Genomic DNA, 13,888 nt, shown 5'->3' on the forward strand with positions numbered 1-13,888 from the left:
ATCTAGTATCATGAATAGATCGAATAGATTATATTTTACAAAACTCCAGAAATCATTCTCCTGCTCACGTGAAGCAGAAATGGGAATCAGGCCAGGAGGTCTCAGAGGATCAGAGGGAAATCAGGTTGAAACTACGAACGCTGGAGATCCTGCTGACAAACTTTAGATTTCTACAGCAGAGTCCTCAGGGTCAGGATAGATGCTGGAGGTAAATCAATGACAGACCACTTTCATATACTTTGGGACTTGCTCTCTAATCCAGAGAAGTAAGTGAACAGTCCTGGAGTAGAAGTCGATCGCTCCTTCGTCACGTCTGGCCTTGTGCTGGCTGTGCGCTCAGGACAATGAGATGAAACGCTGCACGTGCGTCTCTACGACAACAATATGTTGACAGCCGCCGCTGTTTGATGGACACTGATCCTTTGAGGTTTACTGTCCGTTTGTTTTTTATTTGACATCAGGACATCGCAGCGAGAGCCACGGTGACGTCACCAGCGCCTTTCTGACAAGTCGGGAGATTTTCAACTGGAAGCGTTCGGAGCGGCTCACTCCTCATTGGGAACAACTGAAAAAAGTCTCTTCCAGAGTCATTTTGATTGTGAGCAAGAAATACTTTTTTCCTGAAGTATCTGAAATTCTGTAAAAAATTGACTTTATACTCTCTATACTCACTTTTGTTTGAACCTGAAAACACCAATAAAAAAAAACATTCATTGTGATTTAAAATCACTTATATAAACTTTGAATTATACGTCACACTTCAAATGAATCTAGAAGAAGGCGGACTTATTTATACTCTGGTAACTTTTTACAACCATCATGATCACACATGCTTTCTGCTCTCTGCAGTCTATAAACAGAAACATGTGTATATGATCGGCGCTCTCACCTCTGCGTCCAGGCGGAGCCCGGCTGTTTGGCCAGCGTGTCCAGGAAGAGGGTGACGGCTTTGTGCACCTCGTTCATGCCGACCCACCGCAGCACCTCCTCCAGGAAGGACAGGGTGAATGGGTGGTTGTGTCTCCGCCAGCTGTAGCTTCTCATCGGGACGCCACCTGGTGGAGGAACAGCCACAGAGGATGTGAGTGTGCACGGGTGGACTCTCGTTACAAACAGTTGAGCTTGTTTTTCCAGTTTCTCAGTGTGTCTCTGTCTTACTGTGGATCCTCCAGAGGATGTAGAGGGGGGGCCACTGGTCTGTGTCGGGGGTCAGGGTGTCCCAGAGGAGCCTCACCCTCACTGCAGTGTTCTCCGACTGGGAAACACACAAGACGAGAGACAGAGTTAAGACTTAGTTAAGACTTAACTGAACTTTCTGAATTTATCCAAACTGCCCTCCAAAGTAAGTAAATGTTCAAATGTTTGAAAGTCCCATCAGTCCGTGTGTTTACCTGTGTGAACTGGCTGACCAGCGGCGAGGCTCGGACCAGCTGCAGCAGGTTACTGGGCAGGCCGAGGCGCTGGAAGTACCACACCAGGTTCCAGTAGATGATGGAGTGGTTCTCCAGGAACTGAGGCTGAGCCAGGACCGCCTCGCCCTCGTTCTCCAGCAGACTCTCCAGCTCCTTCCTCAGAACCAGCGGGCTCAGGTAGGCCACCGTCACCTGGGGAGCTCCGCCCACTGAGGAGCCCTGAGGAGGAGGAGGAGGAGGAGGAGGAGTGTCAGCGAGGACGACAGGAAACAACACAAACTATGAATGAACCGTAACAAATGTGTGTTACTGTGGTCGTCCTGCTGTTCTCGGAGTAGCTGCTCGTCTCAGAGCTCGAGTCTTCACTCAGTCCGTTACACTGGTGTCGCTGGGACGCCTCCTGACCACTGGGGGGCCTCACTGCGCTCTCCACCTCGTCCTCCATGTTCCAGTTGCTGCGCTCGCCACTGAGAGAAAAAGACAGAGAGGAAGAGAAAAACACGTCTGTCACCTTTTCTCTGGTTTCACTCAGCTGAAGTCTGATTTAATTTATTATTTTCATGTTAAACTTTAGAAAAAGAAGAAGTAGAAGTAGTCATGGGCTCTCGTTTGGTCTGGTGCGACTTCTAGTGGTGAAATGTTATTACGTCTTATTTCAAAACACAAAGTTTCTAACTCAGTCCGACCCGATCGAATACTGATCCTGACGTCTTTACGATGGCTGCAGCAAATTGAAAGGGGCGCTGCTACTACGGCAACACTTCTCTTCCCCCGCAGAGTTTGTGACGTCACAGCCGGAGGTGTTACAGCAGATCTGGTCTCTGATGTAAGTCTGTACCTGCTGATGGGTCCGAGGTCACAGATCTCAGCGTTCAGGAAGGGCACGAAGGAGGCGAGGCAGAACGGGCAGGACGAGTTCAGGTTGGAGTCGTCCGACGTCCAGCCGGCCATGATCTCCTCATCATAGACCAGCAAGTTACAGCTGCGACACAGAGAGCAGCTGGACATCAACACCTGGACACAGACAGGAGGGAGGGGTTAGAGTCAACACCCGGGGGAGGGGGTGGTAACGTTAAGACTGACCGATGAATCCACGCTCGCTGCTGCAGTTACTTCCTGTTGATGTTCTGTTTACCTCGAGTCCCGTCCCCTCCTGATTGGCGTCCCAGGACCGGCGCAGAGGATAGGCTGGACTGGGCGTGTCCGTCAAGTCGAGGTCGCTACCTACAGACAACGAACTCTGAGGACAGACAACATGGAAACAGATCAGAAGAGAGAAGACGACATGATCCTGATTTACAAACATCAGGAATCACAGAAGAACCACAACTCTCTCAGAAACAGATGCAACCTGCTCGCTCTGTGCAACAAGAAGCTTTTGTTTTTATTTTGTATGTGGACGTTTTTAACTGGGCTGCCGTTATCTCAGGCACTGACATTTGTTTTTCACACATTTCTGAATATTACTATTTTCAAACAATTTAATTTAACCACTTTATTTTGTGACCTTCATCAAGAGCTACTAGCTTAAAGGAGCAGTTCATCCAACAACTAAAACTCAGTCGTCATCTCCTCCCTCCATGCTCCAGGTGAAGTTTCGTAGTCGCACTGAGGATTTCTCTTGTTTGAACACTTCTGGAAACATTGTATTTATTGTATTTAGACCTTCATCCGCTCAGATAACCTGATGGTTACTTGGACCTAACCTGGTCTAAGCACTGAACGTTGTTGTCATTAAACTTAATTGCAGGTGAAGTGGGCGGAGTGTGCGGCAGTTTTGTTTCCTGACTTTGTCGGCCCTCGGTCTCCTCCTACGCACCTGCTGATCTTAAGTTGTGCAAAAGCTGCACTCTGTGACAGCAGAAATGTTACATATTATATCTTTAACTGTTCAGTGGATGCAAGTAGGTGGTTTGGTAAACGCTGCTGTGACGAGACTGAAAAGAGAAGCACTGAAACTTTTATCCTTTTAAATAAAAACCTCTAAGAGCTGAGGTTCTGGTGAATGAGAGTAAAACAGTCAAACCTCTGAGGTGGCGCTGACCAGCCTGTCCTTGGCTTTCAGCAGAGTTTCAGCCACTTGGGCTTTCCGGGACTGCCTCTGCTCAGAAACCCTCCGTCCTATCCCTCCTCCTCCTGGACGCCGGTCGTCCACGCTGGCGGCTCGTCGTACGGACACTCTGTGTCTGGTCGGAGTCAGAAGCTGCTGGAGTTTCCCCGCCAGACCTCCTCGGCTCGGGGAGGAGACGTTGTTGTAGTTCTCGTCTACGACTTTATTTCTGCCGGCCGAGTCCCGCGTTCCTGCAGGTCTGAGGGTCAAAGGTCAGGGGTCAGATCGTACAGTGCCTGTGTAGATCATGTTCAACTATTGAGCAGCAACTAATCGATTAGTTCACTGACTATTAAATGAATCGGCAACTATTTTGATAATCGATTAATCTGAGTAAGTCAAAATTCTCTCATTTCGGGCCGTCATCTGACATCTTTCAGCATTTTCTGACATTTTAAAGAACAACTGATCAATTAATAAAGAAAATAATTGACCGATTAGATAACTATAATAACATCTTTATTCCTGCTTGGAAATTAAAACACGAGTCTTGTGACATTTCTCGAGCAGAAATTTTCTTCCATTTGAAGTTTAAATCACAGTGTATTCAGCCCATCGTCCTTCAGTGGAGCTCATTTTCTTTTTAAAGTGTTTTTAAATATGCTACAGCTTTCAAAGCAAAACCAAAGCAGATTACAAATGATGAAAGATAAAAAAAAGACAACTTAAAACATCTAAGATTGACATCGAAGAATGAAAAGAGATGTAATCCAGGTCCAGTTATTATACAGAGTATTGATGTGATTGTTCTGGGTTCGGTTCTGACCTGCCGTCTCTCTCTGCTGGCTGGCAGCTGCAGTCCGGCTCCGAGTCGGCCGACTCTGCACACTCTTTGTAGAAGGTGGAGAGGCAGACCTGACTCCGGCGAACCAGAACACCACCGGGGGGCGCTGGAGGCGGCGTGGAGGTGTCTCTGCGTCCCATCGGAGGTTTGCGGGAGACAGCGTCACCGTTGGTACCGGCGTTATGAAGGACGGTCTTCTTACAGAGCTTCACCTCTGTGGACGGAAAGAGACACAATACAAACTCACATGAGAGGAAACAAACTGGTGAAGTAACAGGAATATATAAAAGAAATTTACAAGAAACTCACTAAACTGAATGATTTTTAAAGGGAGTCTGGGGACCGACTTAAAACTAGAATTACCACCAGGTTTCTGTTCCTGAGCTGTGGGTTCGAAACATTTGAAAACACTGAGCCTTTATATCATCAGGAGGAGATGATGGCTGAGCCTGACTTTATATCATCAGGAGGAGACGATGGCTGAGCCTGACTTTATATCATCAGGAGGAGACGATGGCTGAGCCTGACTTTATGTCATCAGGAGACGATGGCTGAGCCTGACTTTATATCATCAGGAGGAGACGATGACTGAGCCTGACTTTATATCATCAGGAGGAGACGATGGCTGAGCCTGACTTTATATCATCAGGAGGAGATGATGACTGAGCCTGACTTTATATCATCAGGAGGAGATGATGACTGAGCCTGACTTTATATCATCAGGAGGAGACGATGACTGAGCCTGACTTTATATCATCAGGAGGAGACGATGGCTGAGCCTGACTTTATATCATCAGGAGGAGACGATGACTGAGCCTGACTTTATATCATCAGGAGGAGACGATGGCTGAGCCTGACTTTATATCATCAGGAGGAGACGATGGCTGAGCCTGACTTTATGTCATCAGGAGACGATGGCTGAGCCTGACTTTATATCATCAGGAGGAGACGATGACTGAGCCTGACTTTATATCATCAGGAGGAGACGATGGCTGAGCCTGACTTTATATCATCAGGAGGAGACGATGACTGAGCCTGACTTTATATCATCAGGAGGAGATGATGACTGAGCCTGACTTTATATCATCAGGAGGAGACGATGACTGAGCCTGACTTTATATCATCAGGAGGAGACGATGACTGAGCCTGACTTTATATCATCAGGAGGAGATGATGGCTGAGCCTGACTTTATATCATCAGGAGGAGACGATGACTGAGCCTGACTTTATATCATCAGGAGGAGATGATGGCTGAGCCTGACTTTATATCATCAGGAGGAGACGATGGCTGAGCCTGACTTTATATCATCAGGAGGAGACGATGACTGAGCCTGACTTTATGTCATCAGGAGACGATGGCTGAGCCTGACTTTATATCATCAGGAGGAGACGATGACTGAGCCTGACTTTATATCATCAGGAGGAGACGATGGCTGAGCCTGACTTTATATCATCAGGAGGAGACGATGACTGAGCCTGACTTTATATCATCAGGAGGAGATGATGACTGAGCCTGACTTTATATCATCAGGAGGAGACGATGACTGAGCCTGACTTTATATCATCAGGAGGAGACGATGACTGAGCCTGACTTTATATCATCAGGAGGAGATGATGGCTGAGCCTGACTTTATATCATCAGGAGGAGACGATGACTGAGCCTGACTTTATATCATCAGGAGGAGACGATGGCTGAGCCTGACTTTATATCATCAGGAGGAGACGATGGCTGAGCCTGACTTTATGTCATCAGGAGACGATGGCTGAGCCTGACTTTATATCATCAGGAGGAGACGATGACTGAGCCTGACTTTATATCATCAGGAGGAGACGATGGCTGAGCCTGACTTTATATCATCAGGAGGAGACGATGACTGAGCCTGACTTTATATCATCAGGAGGAGATGATGACTGAGCCTGACTTTATATCATCAGGAGGAGACGATGACTGAGCCTGACTTTATATCATCAGGAGGAGACGATGACTGAGCCTGACTTTATATCATCAGGAGGAGATGATGGCTGAGCCTGACTTTATATCATCAGGAGGAGACGATGACTGAGCCTGACTTTATATCATCAGGAGGAGATGATGGCTGAGCCTGACTTTATATCATCAGGAGGAGACGATGGCTGAGCCTGACTTTATATCATCAGGAGGAGACGATGGCTGAGCCTGACTTTATATCATCAGGAGGAGATGATGACTGGTTTAACACTTTTGGGTGAACTGTTCCTTTAGGTTCTGACGTCCATTGACTGGTCGTGTCAACAAAAGACACTTTGACAGATGGATAGAAAATGCAAGCGTGTCAGATGAAGGTGAGGAAGAGGAGGCAGCTTCGTCTCTTACTGTCAGTTGGCATCTTCATGCTGTTCAGACTGTTGCTCTTCACCAGTGGACCCGTCAGAGATTCGTGACTGGAGCTCTCAGACAGACCGCTCCAACTGGACTGACGAATCAGATTGGAGTGGGGGCGGGGCCTCTGATCAGGGTCCATCATCGCTTCTTATAAAGAAAACAAAACAGAAAAATGTAAAAAAAATTATCTGAGATATCTGAGTTACAGCCTGTTTTCAGCTGTGTGATGATGCATTTTCCAGCTGATCCAAGATGTTTTGTTTAGCTGGAGGACGAGAGTTTCATCCTTCACTCGTCAGTTTGTCACAAACATTAAACACAACACATCTGGAGATCGAGGGTTTTCACTGGACACTGAAAGTAACTAGTAACTAAAGCTGTCAGACAAATGTGGTCCCTCTCAGATGTTGTGGAAAGGAATTATAAAGAAGCATAAGATGGAAAAACTGAAGTACAAGTACCTAGAATGTGTACTTAAGTACAGTACTTGAGTAAATGTACTTGGCTTGAATGATATCCTCTCTACATGTTTGTTATGAACTCCTGACAGACGTCCTGTTAGAAATATTAACTGAATATTTTCTGACCTCCTCGTGACCCCACTGAGCCGCTCTTCTGACGCCGTTTGATTGGCTGTCTGAACTGGGCCACAGCCAATAGGACGTTCCTCAGCTTGGCCCAGCGGAGACGTCCTCCCTGACTGGTGGACGGCCACTTGCTCTCGAGCACGGCCTGAGGACAGAAGACAGAGGACATCGCATTCAACCACATGAATTTATGAAGTCAGTGTTTTTTTATACTTAAACTCTAATCGGGCGCGGAGCCCCGAAAGTGTAAAAGCAATAAAAGATTAAAAGGAAAAAAATACAACTAAACTCATCAATAAATGATCGGTTGAATAATTAATGGATGGAGCGTAAAAGAAAGAAAAGCCTCATATTTTCTCTGCTCGTTAAATTAATGTTTAATTAAAGTCTCGATTATGAACCTCGATTATCTTTATTCCATCTCATGATGTACGTTTAGACTTTGGATCTCTTTTTTGTTCACTGCGAGTTATTAATCTGAAACTAATTAAAAGTCTTTCTGCTTTCACATCCTTGTATTTAGACGACTGATCCGTGTTGCAGGGTGAGAAGAGGGAAGATAACCCATTTACCATTTTTCTGTGTGTGTGTGTGTGTGTGTGTGTGCGTGCGTGCGTGTGTGCGTGCATGTCCGGACCTTGTTGTAGTATCCGTAGGTGATGGTGTTGGGTGTGATCCCGGCCTTCTTCATCTCCAGCAGGACTCGAACAGCGAGGACGGGCTGACCGTACTGACCGCACAGCTGCATCAGGATCCTGTAACACACCTGAAACACACACACACACACACACACACACACACACACACACACACACACACACACACACACACACTTGTGTTGTGTGTCTTGTTTCCTTCCTGTGAACTTTTCTCTAAATTCTGCTTTTAATGACAAAAAAATGACAAACTGCTAAAACTCAGTCCAATAATTCAGCTATTTCTGAGTCATGTCACTTCAAAACTTCATCAAAACTCTGAACCCAGATCACCCAGAACAGCCTTCGACCCGGTCGGTGTCTCACCTCATCCGGCAGCACCACCTTGCGGTTCTCCATGTGTTTGAGGACGTCGTACGCCGTGTGCAGCGCGCGCACCTTGGCGCTCTCCGCCCGAACGAAGGTGGGCAGGTAGATGAACCAGAGGCCGTAACAGTGGCCCAGCAGGCACTTGGACCACATGTCCGGCACCGCTGCGTACTTCTGAGCTCGCTTCTGGGCCAACTTGATCTCCTAGGACATGAAAGACGAAATAAAGGAGCAACACGTAAGATTTGTCCACCTGTTGAATTCATTCTCTCAACAAAATAAATATTACAGTATAAAAACAGATACACATAATCACTGTACAACAACTTCAACGACAGGATTACAAAACATTAAAACATGGCGACAATAACAACCAGAGTTCATGAGATTTAATGTTTGTGTTCATGTGTGATGAGAACATGAATGAGCTGATTTTAGTCATGATTTCATCTTAGACTTAAATCAGTGAAGCTGCAGCACCCCCTGATGCACAGGGATGTTTCCCCCTTTTATTTTACAGGATGTTTTTAGTTAATTGACATTAATTTGTAGAAATCTGTTTGAATTATTTTGACCATGATTCCAGCGGTCACTCTAACTGTACGTACTGAACCTTTAAATAATGTGGTTAAACTGGTCTAATGGACGTCTTTATCGTCAGTTTCACAAATCTGAAAATAACTTCTACAGTCGTCGTCTTTGCCCTGAACACAGCCTGTGACTTCTGAATATTGGATGAGCAGTGAAATATTGATAACGAGCAGTGAGACTGAACCAGGATCCTCCTCGGCTCTTCATTCAGGAGAAAACTGGGTCAGAATGTAAAACCAGAGTCCGATCAGACTCCTGATTCAGACGTTATTCTATTTTATACTATTTTATTCACATATCTATCTTTATTTACTCTACAGCATGTTTATCCTCTATTATTAGAAATAAAACAGTATTGTTTTTGTTGTTAACTGTTGTAAATGATGTGACCTCCTCAATGGTTTTTAAGGATTCATTAGTTCTGGTCATCTCGATGCTCATCACCATCAGCCCGGTCTGCATCTGAGAATCTGAATGTAGTGATCAAGTCCAGGAGCTGTGTCGTGTCAGGTTTGATGCAGCTGATACCCGTCTATCAAAAAAAGTGCCTCATCAGCCCTGACGCTGCACCAACTCTCTGCCCAGCTGTCCACTGTCATCATGTTTCCCCGAGACAAAGAGAGACTGACTTCAGGTCTGTTGATGTCGGTGATAATACAGCTGACGCTGCAGACCGGGCCGGCTCAGGCTTCATATAGCTGATGTTAATCCATCATACAGGCCTGAAATTGCTTCATTCAATTTTTCAAAGTCAAAATTTACTGAGTCAACTGTCAAAAGAGGAGTTATTATCCAAAGCACGAGATCATTCAGTATGACCCACTTTATCACTTTAAAGGATCAGTTCACCTGTTTATGTAGTTGTATTTATCCGTACAGATTGTTCTGGTTGAGGTGCAGAGTTAACGGCCGTAGAGGAAGAATTTTCCTTCTGTGTCAGTGTGAGGAAGGAGGCGTTCATCTGCTCTGCAACGCACACCAACACAATCTAGATGGCTGAATAACACTACAGGTAAGAGGAAGGATGTGTGTTTTCGGGCGCTGTGGCTAAATGTGACATTAAGGGATTCAGGCTCCTCTCTGATGGACCGCGGCCCCCTGGGAACATCTCTGTCTCGTGGCTCCTGCTGCCTCACAGATTGATGGATCTGGATCATCGTACCCTGGGCTCCCACTAACTTATATCTGTAATCTGGTCATTCTGATGTTTTTTTGTTAATTATCTTGTATGGCCCGTCCTCTTCACGGTCACCACATGCAGTTTGTTGTCATACCTGTTTCGTGCGTCGGGGGGCGGGGCTACTGGGGGCGCTGCCCTTAGTCGGGACCCTCAGCTGGTCCTGGGGCCGGTCGAAGAGCTCCGGCCTCAGTGTGGGGAAGGTTTCGTAACTGGACACATGAAAGTAAAACTCTCATCAGCTCAGATGATCTTAAACAGACACTCAGTTTGAGAAGCTCAGTGACTCAGTACCTGTAGAGGGCGGGACACTCGGACCCGTCCGGTTCCTGAGGCTCTTCAGGAGGCATGATGAAGACTGTGTGTTCTCCACTGTGAGTCTCATCCAGGTCGATCAGCCTCACCTCCTCCGGCTTCTCCACGTCCACCTGATGACAAACAATTAACACGCTCATTATACATTTACTCATCGTGTTAAACATCATTCAGATTTTCTTTTTGTCATTTTTTATTTGATTTTCTTTATTATTTCACCACAAAATTCTCGACCTTGGAAACTTTAGTTTGATGAAATTATCTCAATAAGATCAAACTGCTTTTCCAGGAGTTTCAACCACGTCCAACGACTTCACTGGCAGAGAGAGTTTTGCTGATGAAGGCAGTGAGATGCAGCAGAAAGCTCCACAAAATAAAAAAAAGAAAAACTAAATCCAAGCTAGATGTTTTTCGACCACTGATGACGATTCGAACCGAGTCTCATCCAGACACAGTAAAACACATTTTGGCTTTTACTTTGAAAAACCCTGCAGGAAGCTATGAGCGAGCATCAGTGAGATGACGATGTTCTGACCTTTTGGACGCACTCGTCGAAGAACTCGAGGCAGGCGTGCCGGTCGCTGACGAAGGAACACTCCTCGATGAACTGAGTGAACATCTGAGTCCTCGTCAGCTGATTGTAGAACTTCTGCTGCGTTCGGTCGCGAGACTTCAGGAAACCTGCGGGAAGAAGACGAGGAGGAGTTCATCGATCGAAGTCACAGTCAGGGTTTGTAATTCATCTTCCACTGTACTAAACTTAATACATAATGAAATGAAGTGACTGATTGTCCTGTTCCTATAAACAGATCTGTCTCCCACACACTCACTGTATACAGGGTTAGGGTTACAGCTGCTTGAAAATCATTAATTATGACAATAGAAAATTGCAGCAAAATAACAATATCAGACCGTGCAGCATCGTGACACTATTAAACTGATGTGTTAAACGATTATGCTAAATTATTCATGATTATAAACCAGTTGATTTTTGGTCGTCTTGGTGCGTCACAGCTCACCCTGCAGGTTGAACAGGGAGCTGCAGTCGGTGGTGGTGTCTGACGGAGCCTGGGTGATGGGCAGCAGGAAGGTTCGGTATCCTCGCAGCAGGCAGCTCATGAAGCGGAGGAACGCCTCCTGGATCTCCAGCTCCAGCTGCTTCTGACTCCTGTAGATCTGATCGTAGTCCGTCAACAGGAACTCCAACGTCGCCTCCTCCTGACCGGGAGTACAAACTGCAGCGACAAGAAGGACGGTGAGCAAAGTGTCGCCTTGATTTTTAATCATGAGATCTAGAAACAGCCGGTCTTTATTTTTGTGTCTGTGTGAAATGTTTTATGTTTTAAAATAAAAGTAAAAAATAAAATAAGTCATAAAAAGGCTGTTGATGTGTTTTATTTTCGTTCACTGTTGCCTCCGTTACTTATTCTGAATCGTGTGATTGGTCGTTCGGAGAGGTCACTCACTCTGCTCCAGGGTCTTGTGGAGGTTGGTGAGGGTGTTGAACAAAGTCTTGCCGTGCTTTCTGGGTAACGATCGCCATGACAACGGCTTCTTGTCCTCTGACCTGAGAAATCAGAGATCAGTTTTAGGGACTGATGGTTTGTTACAGATGACGATGAACTTGTTTCACTTCACTTCAGGTTTGTCGTTTTTGATTCTGATTCAGCAAAAATATCAAATATAAAAAGGAACAAAACCCTAAAACGACAGGTTCTGTTTATACATGTGGTTCAGCCCAGTAAAACAGATCATCTATGGAGCAGGAAGTCCAGTGCAGTGATGGATAAAGCTCAGTATTGCCACCGATTTCCCAGTTCAAGTTGGTTTAGTTCAGGATATTTCTGTTACAATACCAATACTGCCTCGATGTGAAAGAGATTCTGACAGAACTAATACTGTAAATCGTACGAGAAACCCTCAAAAATAAAGTTTACATTAGTTGAATCAAAAGTATATTATATCCTATATTTTTGGTTTATATTTTAGTATCTTATTATTAAAACTGTTGCAGTGAAAGAACAAGAAAGAAATGAAGGACGTAGGTCGATGCATTTCAACAAAGGAAAATAAGAGAAATAGAAACTCTCCTGTTTTAAACAACCTATGAGGCCTTTCAAGTACAGATTTCTAAGTTTACGAGTGTACTTGAATGCACCATGAAGTCCCTGTGCTGTGTGTGGAGCTCCGACACAGACAGACAGCAGAGAAGAAGTTTGTCTGTGAATGACACCAAAGCGCAGCAGAGACTCTTTAATCACACTGTTTCCACACAGTTACCTGTGAGTGCAGGAAGCTTTCAGAGATTTACTCACTAAATGGAAAATCTACCCAGTTTTGGCGCTTCAGACGCAGACAAGCATCCACAGGAAAAAGCGTCATATATAAAGATCAATATCGGATCATTGAAATGGAGGTCGAGATGATGGACTCACTGAAAGATGGTGTTGGTGTCCAGGTCGACACACACCACGTCGGTGGGGGGGTCGTACAGGTCGAAGTAGCTGGAGTGGACGCCCACGATGAACGGCATCGGAGCCAGCAGCACGTCGGCCATCTGCAGCGGACACAGAGGGATGTAGGGACAGAGCCACCGCAGCGGGAAGCTCATCTGATGGACACACAGACAGAGCGTATCATTAGACAGACCATAATAATACTGTCAGTGTGTGTGTGTGTGTGTGTGTGTGTGTGTTGTAGTCTTACAGAGACGAGGGCCTCGCTGACGGAGGTGAGGACGTCGGGGCGGAGCGAGTGCAGCAGCAGTTTGTGTTCAGTGAGGACGGCGAGCAGCAGCGTGCAGGCGTTCTCCGGACCGAGGTTCTGCAGCAGCTTCAGGAAGCTCGCACCGCTGTCACACACACACACACACACACAGACACACACACACACACACACACACACACACACAGAAACTATTACACTGAGTGAATTAGACCATTGTGGACAATGTTCCTGATCAATGAGCCGGACTGATTATGATTTTCCAAGATATTTTATTTTCTTGATCAGCGTCGTGATAAATGTTTAAAACAACCAAAATGTGATAATTTCCTGAAAACATAATGAAATTTCCACTGAACTTGATTGGAAAAGTGAAAATTTTATGACATTTTCAGGAAATTATCATTATGTCATTATCAGGTAACACAGTGTTTGATCAATTTCACTCACAACTTCACACAAAAACATATCTCTCAAACTTAAAATGAAATAATAAAATAATAATAATAATGACTATAAAAAAAGTCAATTGAGAAAACTGCCAAAACAGATGGAAAAACACAAAATATTCAACATAATAAATATTTACTATAATAAAATGATTATCTTGATGATTATTTCATTATTAATAAACATTAATAGAAATAAATAAAACAAGAGATTTTAATGTGCTTGAGCTCTCTCATCAGCTTTTTCCTCTAGATGAATTTTTTTACCTTACGGATATTTGGACGTCATATTTTGTCTTCCATATGTCAAGAAATCCAAAATCCAAAAAAGCAGCAGACAAACCAAAAAGTC

The 13,888-nt window shown here is 45.1% G+C and overlaps 1 protein-coding gene across 2 annotated transcripts in view; it reads right to left on the reverse strand.

Moving 5' to 3' along the window:
* dennd4b (DENN/MADD domain containing 4B) overlaps positions 1 to 13,888 on the reverse strand; it is a 43,392-nt gene that overhangs the window by 4,405 nt on the left and 25,099 nt on the right. For both annotated transcript variants that reach the window (XM_084356886.1, XM_084356887.1), the window contains 19 exons: positions 13,070 to 13,214; positions 12,799 to 12,974; positions 11,830 to 11,930; positions 11,383 to 11,598; positions 10,899 to 11,044; positions 10,343 to 10,476; positions 10,146 to 10,260; positions 8,278 to 8,484; positions 7,893 to 8,021; positions 7,256 to 7,400; positions 6,660 to 6,815; positions 4,289 to 4,520; positions 3,439 to 3,721; positions 2,548 to 2,652; positions 2,251 to 2,426; positions 1,723 to 1,879; positions 1,392 to 1,631; positions 1,159 to 1,255; positions 890 to 1,055 (listed from right to left, as the gene is read on the reverse strand). In XM_084356886.1, coding sequence (XP_084213012.1) covers positions 890 to 1,055; positions 1,159 to 1,255; positions 1,392 to 1,631; positions 1,723 to 1,879; positions 2,251 to 2,426; positions 2,548 to 2,652; positions 3,439 to 3,721; positions 4,289 to 4,520; positions 6,660 to 6,815; positions 7,256 to 7,400; positions 7,893 to 8,021; positions 8,278 to 8,484; positions 10,146 to 10,260; positions 10,343 to 10,476; positions 10,899 to 11,044; positions 11,383 to 11,598; positions 11,830 to 11,930; positions 12,799 to 12,974; positions 13,070 to 13,214 — 3,126 coding nt within the window. The remainder of the gene's footprint in view (positions 1 to 889; positions 1,056 to 1,158; positions 1,256 to 1,391; positions 1,632 to 1,722; positions 1,880 to 2,250; positions 2,427 to 2,547; positions 2,653 to 3,438; positions 3,722 to 4,288; positions 4,521 to 6,659; positions 6,816 to 7,255; positions 7,401 to 7,892; positions 8,022 to 8,277; positions 8,485 to 10,145; positions 10,261 to 10,342; positions 10,477 to 10,898; positions 11,045 to 11,382; positions 11,599 to 11,829; positions 11,931 to 12,798; positions 12,975 to 13,069; positions 13,215 to 13,888) is intronic.

Source organism: Pagrus pagrus, assembly GCF_965226575.1.
Source record: "Pagrus pagrus genome assembly, chromosome: 7".
NCBI classification, from domain to species: domain Eukaryota; kingdom Metazoa; phylum Chordata; class Actinopteri; order Spariformes; family Sparidae; genus Pagrus; species Pagrus pagrus.